The sequence below is a fragment of the Camelina sativa genome, chromosome 1, assembly GCF_000633955.1.
Source record: "Camelina sativa cultivar DH55 chromosome 1, Cs, whole genome shotgun sequence".
Classification (NCBI taxonomy): domain Eukaryota; kingdom Viridiplantae; phylum Streptophyta; class Magnoliopsida; order Brassicales; family Brassicaceae; genus Camelina; species Camelina sativa.
Genome location: NC_025685.1, coordinates 14,394,739 through 14,403,846, shown reverse-complemented (window position 1 = coordinate 14,403,846; position 9,108 = coordinate 14,394,739). Strand labels below are relative to the sequence as shown.

The 9,108-nt window shown below is 35.6% G+C and overlaps 1 protein-coding gene across 1 annotated transcript; it reads right to left on the bottom strand.

Moving 5' to 3' along the window:
• LOC104708009 lies at nucleotides 995-8,855 on the bottom strand. Its single transcript, XM_010424489.1, has 6 exons — nucleotides 8,676-8,855; nucleotides 8,365-8,535; nucleotides 8,215-8,268; nucleotides 8,001-8,129; nucleotides 7,551-7,931; nucleotides 995-1,180 (listed from the first exon to the last, which is right to left on the bottom strand). Exons 1-6 carry the CDS (start codon nucleotides 8,853-8,855, stop codon nucleotides 995-997), a joined length of 1,101 nt encoding a protein of 366 aa, XP_010422791.1.

Genomic DNA, 9,108 nt, shown 5'->3' with positions numbered 1-9,108 from the left:
ATATTCCATGTAATCATGTGTATCCACATCAACTTAAAGCTTATGTTTTCAATTTTTTTTTCATTAGAGTTCAAGAGTATACATAGTTATTTATTAAATAAATTTAATTCATGTTAGAGCTAAAGGAGACTTGAGATAATTTAAAGTCACATTTTGCCTACCAGATATAAATGTAAAACCCTGACCATCTTGTATATTTGGACAATCAGCGTTAATTTATGTACAACCCAAGTCCAGTTATCTTCATTCTCTACATCCATAACAGCCCAAGAAAATGGATACATTTCATTGTTTTCATCTCTGCCAATAACTGTCCTTTAAGAGTGCTTTTGAGAAAACAACCATCAAGTCCAAAGATAGGTCGACACCATCTGGTCCACTATTTTTTTAGATTTGCGAAGCACACATAGAACATGTGGAAGATTTCTGATCCTTCATCATCATCAGCCACAAATGTGTTTAACTCCACAGTTGATCCATGATTTGACCTTGTAAACAAGAAAGAACTAGTCATTTGGCTCACATAATCAAATCACTTACATATAATTATTCAAGTTCAACATTTATACTTACGTAACAGCTGTGTGCGGTAGTCTCTAAGCCTAAAAAAACTGCTCCTCATGCTCTTTTTTGATGATTTCCAATGCTTTTTTTTTCCTTTTCTACATTTATCTCTTGTGACAATCAGATTATAGTTCTTCAGAACATTCTCTTCCACTGTCCTCGGTTTAAACTCAGGATCAGACCTTATATAATCTAAAAACATCTTTACAAGCACTCTTGATTTCAAGATCTTGCAATATCCATCTAGAGTGCAAAAGTGTTCATCTTAAAATGTTTTCACCTCATACTTTCCAATTGGCTCTTCATCCTACAGAACACTTGTCTTCTCCCCTCATCGGTTTACCATAATATTACATCCACTTTTTAATGCATAATCTACTAAGGCATCCTTGAACTCATCCAAGCTTTTAAACACTTGATGCATCTTCAATTAACCACTTCCTGGCTTACATCTCACATTCCTCACCTCGTCACCTTCATCATTAGAATTAGGAGGAGTATTATGATAGTCAAACTCTTCATCCTCATCCTCATCAGCAAAAGGAGCCACATTATGTTCAACTCCCATTTCTTCCTCACAGGGCTCACCACAAATCTCCTCACTTTCGTCGTGTACCTATGTTGCTTCGGTCAGAAACATGTTAACAACCTTAACCTATCTAGCCCTATCACACATCTTATTAAATTACTTCCATTCAAATCCTTTAGCTCCTTTGTTTCTTCAAAAGAGTAACAATACCACAACTTATTCCCATAAAACAACTCACCCAATTGACTCCCCACTATTGTATAATTTGGGGTTCAGGTTGCAAATTTGAAAACTATTGCAGTTTAGGTTGGTAAATGCAGAGCCTTCAAGTCTGGGTATGAAAAAGCATTTCCAAAATAGTTGGGGCTATTTTTGGCCGTTTTCCCGTGACACAAACAATACAGATTTTTAATTTTCTTGGAATAAGAAGAGACATGAGAAGAAACTTCAAAAAAAAACACGAAATATACGTTGTTATATATGATTATTGTAGTTAATACGTCAAAGGTTTGTGTATGTAACATTCGTGTTTTTGATATTTGGATTTGTATTAAATAAATCTAACGATTGTGCGAGCATTAGCTTATAATAAGCCTATGAAAACGCGTATTCATGGCTAGATCTATATGTTAAGGTACGAAAACATTTGAGTGTGTGTATGTAAGAGCGTAATTGTAAGTAAAACACAAACTTTGTTAGGGGGGTTCAGATAACCAACATCCCTGGGACGAAGTTTAGAATTAATTAACTAGAAAAGTTCGCAACTTACAATTGCTAATGGCACCCAACACTCTTTCCTAGAATTACAATGAAAGAAGACTATTACTGATGTCTTTTCCGACTAGTGTAGATCTTCAACAAAATCATCAAAAGATCTCTTTGTCTTGTTGATGGGGCTGCACCACACATCTTGTGTGCATCTCTAGAAACTATCTTAAAACGCGCAAGTCTTCATGAAGCGCCCTCTTGTTATTTATATCAATTGCACAACCATAGGGTTGAAAATTTTCATATTATACAACAAATAGGAATAGGAAGATTAACAAATGAACAACCCTTAGGGTTGACAATTTTTCTATTATACAACAAATAGAAATTTCCTATTACACAACATATAGGAATTTTCTATTATACAATAAATACGAAAGTTTATCTCCATTATCCCATCTTGAATCTTCCATTCAACATGTTTATCCAGCTCAACAGCCGCCACTTGGCTTGTGCAAGTCGGCCTTAAGCTATGTACTCAAACTCTTTAATTCAGCTTGTTTTACTACTTCCTATATTAACGTTGGAACTAGTACAAGAACTGCTTCAAACGTTAGATAATGTGTTCTTGATTCAACACCTTATCTTCTTTGCTTTGTGTTAATCATTGTGTCAACCTGATCATCAAGTGTCTCTTAAGTTTTGCTCTACCAGCATTTGTATCAAGTAATACTTCAACCCCTGTGTCAGTTCTGTCCAATCTCTTTGTCTGAACTGTTGCACCACCACAGTGACATATATGATGTATCTTTGTATCCATGTCTTATCCATTACAACTACTTAGTAGAGATTTCGCCACATGTTCTAAATCTTATAATTAAAACTTCCGTCAACACAAAATTTTCAATCTCTTCCTTTGTGATTGAGTTTTATATCCATGCACCTATTAGAACTAGTCTGCTATGTATCTTCAATCTCTCCCTAGATGATTGAATTTTCAATTCCATGCATCTTATAAACCCGTCATCACAATATCTTCAATCTCTCCTTTGTTGACTGCGTTAGAATCCAAGTACACACAATGCTTCATGTTACATTATCTAATGGACTTGTATGATCAAACATCTTCATTCTCCCCATTTTTAACATAGTTTGATACTCAAGCACATCCTTTAATCACTAGTACAACTCCCCCAAAAAATTTCTCTTAGCTCATATCAGACTTGACATTCTCTTCTCCCCTAGCTTGAGTGCAAACTAAGTTAAAAACAACCAACATATTAATTTCACCCATCTTGAGTGTTTCGGCTTTTCACAATATCTTAACTATTCTTGCATTAAATCCGCTATTAATCATGCCTTTAATGGACCATCTTATGTTTCAGTGATATTTGTGAGCTGATGTATTAGTTCTTACATCATCCCCGAGCTGATTGTAAAATCACATATCCGAACCAATAACTCTTTTTATCTCCCATTGATGGAGCATATTCTATTATCATAAATTATAGCAGCCAATATCAACCATTAGATTTTTCTCTGCACTGATTTCTGCTAGCTTTTCTTGTAGTTATCTCACACAAACGTATCTAATGACTCAACGAGACTTCTACATGAAATTTGCAGATCCTTCAAATTTCTCTGAGCTTTGTTGTCTTCATCTCTCTCTTCTTTTGCAAATCTCTCCAGCTTTCTTTACAACCACAATTAAAATCAATAGAAAATTATTAAAATGAATCGACCACATGAGCTGCTACAGAGTGTATAGCACTTCCCTTACACTTTCCTTTTAGCTATCTCACATCCGCTAATTCAAAGGCGTTTTTGAGGCTTATGTTTTAACAATTTTCTTTTCACAAATGAGCACAAACTCTGCAAACACATCAAATTCCAACGATGGAACCCCATGATGGAAGCCTAACTTTGTCAGCCACATGATTCTTTAAAACCAGAATGAAGACTTCACACATATTTTTTAAAGACAAAATCTGATACTTACAAGGGACATATTCTTCTTTTTGGCACTTCATAAGCTTCATTCCAGTCTGTATTCATACCCAACTTATAACACCGAAAGTCTTTAAGTTCAAAGATTGTAGATCCCTGAAACTCTTTTATCATTTACCACACAAAACTTTGCAAAAACATAGCTTTAAAAATCTTCGAATCAACTAGTCTGAACCACACATCATTCTACTATGTTTTCGGATCCCAAAACCAGTTCTCCTCTATCAGAATCTATTTTAACATGTATATAGTATATCTGCTAAATTTCATCCCATTCTGAGTTCATTTGATCCTTCTTTTGATGTTACCACCGGAACTGGTAAAATCTGAAAATTCGGAAACACTGTGCATAAAGCACACTGAAGATGCTTGAATAAATCACAAACAAACCGTGAAAACTTCAATCCAGCCATTGAATCTCAAGTCTGTTATAGCACCAAACTCCCCAAAAAATTTCAATATAATCACATTATTTTGGGATCACCAAACCCTCTCTTGAAGATGCTATCTTGAAACAGATTTTGTAATCTTTCTCAGATTAAAAAAGAATAATCATCTCTCCTTTGATGATGTCAACTACACTGAATTTTCCTAAACACATTCTGAAGAAAACTCTGGCTTTGTGACCTCTTCCTCATTACATATTACAGCCAGTGAAACCCAACAATTCTTTTCATGTGCTGCTTGCTACCTCTTAAATTTCGTCATCTGTCTTGATGCAGAGCATAAACGGAGTAGCAAAATAACCCAGAAAATTAAGAAAATTGGTGGGGATATCAAACACAGTCATACAAAACCATAGAAGAAAACAGATTGCAATTCTGATTTACGGTTTGAGAGTTATGGCCTAAATCCCAACACATATCCGGAATGAAACAATGCTACGAGCAGTCAACTTTGACATCAATTTCCTGTCAAACCAAATGGAACCAGAAGGCAATCTTTATTTCGTTAAAAATATCTCGCTCTCATGTTTTCAGAACATCTTTCAGAGATAAAATCCAAGGTCTGTCAAAATAAATGAGGATGAAAGAGTCAAATATGATAATGAAAACTGCCTTTAAAACCTGAAACTTTCTTCATTATTCCTATCTATGAGCTACTTTTCTTGATTAAGAGGCGTATCAAACTTCGTCTTGATCATTCTACCAGCACATTAAAATCCTTAAGAACCATATTACATAGGCACATCCTATATTACCTATATTACCTATATTACTTTTATTCATCAGTCTTTTTCATGGCAAGAACCATTGTTAGCTTCATGCATCACGAACAAAATTCTATTTCTCTTTGCTTTGAACAAGAATATGAACAAGCTCTTGTTCTTTTCTAACAAAGCTCTTTTGACGATGCTCTTAGTCTTAATAAGACAAACATCCAAGCCATGACACATACAACCATACAAATCCTAGAATGCTTTAACAAACCTCCATATCATACACCGTTGAACTTTCAAAAACCTCATGAGACTGGTTAAGAAACTCTAACTGATGCGTGGTTTATTTCGCTTCAAAATCTTTTACCTTAACACGACCACACAATGGCTGCAAGTGCAAAGCTAATCAGTAGTAGTATTTAAGGATCGATCCCAAAGAGAGAGAGAGAGTTGTTGTTTAGAGAATCCGACGGAAGAGATGTAAGGCTAGGACTCAATAAAATGGGAGTTTTGGTTGTCACGGTCATAGTAAGCAATAAACGTAAATTAAAAGCAAGTAAAATAAATGAGACAAGCGTTGGGCATCAAGGGAAATCGCAGGGATTTGATGATCTATCTATCTAGGAAATTTTAGATTTAGTTTGTTTATCTAAAACTCAGACTACGAAACACGAATGAACCATTAACTTATAGATCACAAGCTAACCGTCTAACTTAAAGCATTAAGCAAAGACTTAGAATTAAAGCATGGAATAAACAAGAATATAAATCTAACAAACCCTAAAAATTGCCACCTAAACTAAGATCATCTCCCCCCTTTGATTATCCCTTTAAACCCAACTAGAAAACTACTCTAGCATGTTTAAGGGAATCATCAAAGCTAGGTTGAATAAACTCATTAACTTAAAAAAATAAATAGAGAAAATGGTTTTAGATATTACTCCAATGATTATCAAACAAATAGTAGGATCTTCTTCCTTTAATATTAAGAACAAAGCAAATAGAAAACTAAAGAGTTTGGTGGATCTTCAAAGCTTCGAGAGAGGGACGAGAGAGAGCTTATGGAATTCGGCTGCTCCTCTGGTCGTCGGCTCTTTGGAGGCACGGTGAAGGCACACTTTAAACCCTAGGTTTAGAAGAGTATTTATACGGTTTTTTTGAAGGCTTAGGGTTTTATAAGGGTAGAAACGTTTTTTCCTGTTGAGTGCAGGACAAGGGTCGGCTGATGAAGGTTCTGGACTGTCGTGACTCCTCCGGTCCGGGCCGCCGTGATGGTTGCTAATCAGGCCGTCATTAAACTCCACTTGGCTTCAAACTTATCTTCTCGTCGGTTTATAACACGTCTCGGTAAATTGGGCATACCTTCCTGGTGAGTGAACGGATTGACTTGATTCCACTTCAAGGAGACAGATAACTCTTGCATCTTTCAATAGACACCAAGCAACTCCAAATGTGAGTTCTGGAAATTTTTCAAAAGTGTCCCGTACTGTAAAGCTCTGAATCTATCCTTAAACATGTTTTTCTTGTCTTTTGGTCTTTTTGCTATAAAACGTGTAAAACCTTCTTAAAACCTAAAATACTTGATAATAGACATTAAATCCTTAAAATCATGTAAAACTCTTCCTAAATGCATACTAAAACTATAGCTAAAATGGGTAAAATAATGATGTTATCACTAATCATTAAGGTTTGTCTCCAAGTTTTCATCTTTCTTCGAATGTCTGTGCTTTCGAGATTGAGACCTTTTGAACCCAAACTTTCGTCTTTACTGTGTCAGTTCTGTCCACTCTTTTTGTCTGAACTGTTGCATCACCACTTTGACATCTATGATGTATCTGTGTATCCATATCTCATCTATTACAGCCACTTAGTAGAGATTTTACCACATGTTCTAAACATTATAAAAATTCAGTCAACACAACGTCTTCAGCCTATATATAACGATTGTCAGTCCCGACTTAAGGGGGCGGCAGGAGAGGCGAAAGCCCAGGGACTACTCCCAAATTTGGAAAAAAAAACCTTTGAACAAAGGAGACAAATATATATATATATATATTAAAATGGGTCTAAAAAATTCAGTTCATGTAGGATCTAAAATTTATTTGAGAGGGATTGACGATTGTGTTACATTTACTTAATAAAACTGATGATTCAACTAATGGAGAATAGATTAGATGGAGATTAATTTACTTTTTGGTAACAAGAGATTAATTTACTTGTCTGGTTTTGTATTGACAACGGTACATCTCAAGTGGCGTAAGCAAATTCAACTGTGACACCAGAACAATTTTGCGTATTGTCTAAGGAGCTGAAGTTTTAGACAGTTTTAGTTGTTTATTACATTCAGTAGCAAAGCTCACATAGTGAATAATTATGTGTCCCTTGCATTTTATTAAAGAGGAGCTTTCACAACTTGCACTATATGTTTTCGGAGAATTAAGGAGACAAAATATAAGCAATCACTAGCAAGTAACAAACCGAAAATAGTCGAGTTTTTTCAAGATAAAAACATTAAAATGAAGAGAGATAAATGAGAAACTAAAATAAAAAAACAACGCTGAAACAAAAACAAAGAAAAACTACATTAACTCTAAGGTGAACCGTTCCCGCATAATCAGGTCCCCCATAAGTAAAACTCGTGTCGCTCGTCTTAAAGATGTTATAGTAGGCGGCGTTCGTCTGTATAAGTGTGACATCACCGATGGGCTGGAAATCGTGGGTGTTAAACATAACTTCCAGATCGCGCATATACGCAGCTCTAGCGCTTCTCGGACGATAACCAGATCCCATCTGGGTTGTCGTGTGATTGGAGACAGTTGTGTCTACTATTTCACCTCCCCAATCCACTTTCTGTGCATGGTCATTGAGACGAGTAAAGATCTTGTTTGGCCAATAACCAACAAGCACAAGTTCGGTGCCACTATTCGGGCCGACAGACAACCACCAGTGTCCAAGGGTTGGATCCTACATTTTATATATTTATAAGTTAGAAAATAATTATATAATAATACAAGATAAAATTAACCATCTAACCTTCCAAATCTGGATTGTAATGGCTGCTGTGTGGGGGTGGATAGCGCCTTCGACGAGTACATTGCCACTGGTTTGTATAAAACCTGGACATCGAAGATTGTAGCAACTCCCACTAGCGTATGCATTATTCTGCAAGGAGAAAAGTACAATTAGGTTTATAGAAAACATATTGTCGTAAAATTGAAGTGATCAAAAAGAAACATATCACACTTACTGTCCAGTAAATGAAAAGTCTAGCTTGGTTGTCAAAATATAGAGTGGGAAAAACCTATATTGAAAATAATTTAAAGATAATTATAATATTAGTCATATTGCATACATAAAATTTTAAATTCAAATAAAACTTATATAACAAATAGCTAACCTGCCATCCGGCCTCGATGGTGTTCAAATCACCTCCTTCAAATGAACCCGAGGCGAGCCAAGTTTGGCCTAGGCTGAACTCCTGAGTATGAGCAACTTTGGGGTGCCCCACACTCATTGTGAATTTTGTTCCATAAATGTTTGCTGTGCTGTTCAGACGTTCGACAGCATACTGTGTATACAAAACAAATATACAGTAAAAGTTACAGTTAGTGTAGGAAAAAAACAATTAGCATAATTACAAAAAGAAAAAAAAAAGATGGAATTTTTTGGACCANCATATTGTAGAAAAACGGAAAACTATATATTTACCTCATGCCGTTCCGTGAAATTCCCAAACCCCTCCGCCTGAAATCTCCGTATCGGAATCGTCCCCTTGGGACATCTTAACCCATTACCACCGTTCCAAATCTGCCAGCCGCTAACTCCATCTTCATTTTGGGCTGTGTTAGGAATATCTCTTGGCACTTCCTGTATTATATTTCGTTTCATAGAAAAAGAAAAGGAAAACATTGTATTAGTAAGAGCTAAATCACACATACAATAGTTTTGAAACTGATGTGTGTATATGAGTACGTAAAAATCTAAATAAATAAAACAAAGACCTGGAGCTTGTGATCCTTGAGGAGAGGATGACTGAAGGACGGCTGAGCTAATATGTCTGTGCAGTCTATGTTATCTCCGTCAGGACTCTGTTAGGGTTTACAAAAAAAAAAAAAAAAAGAGAGTTATATATATAACAATA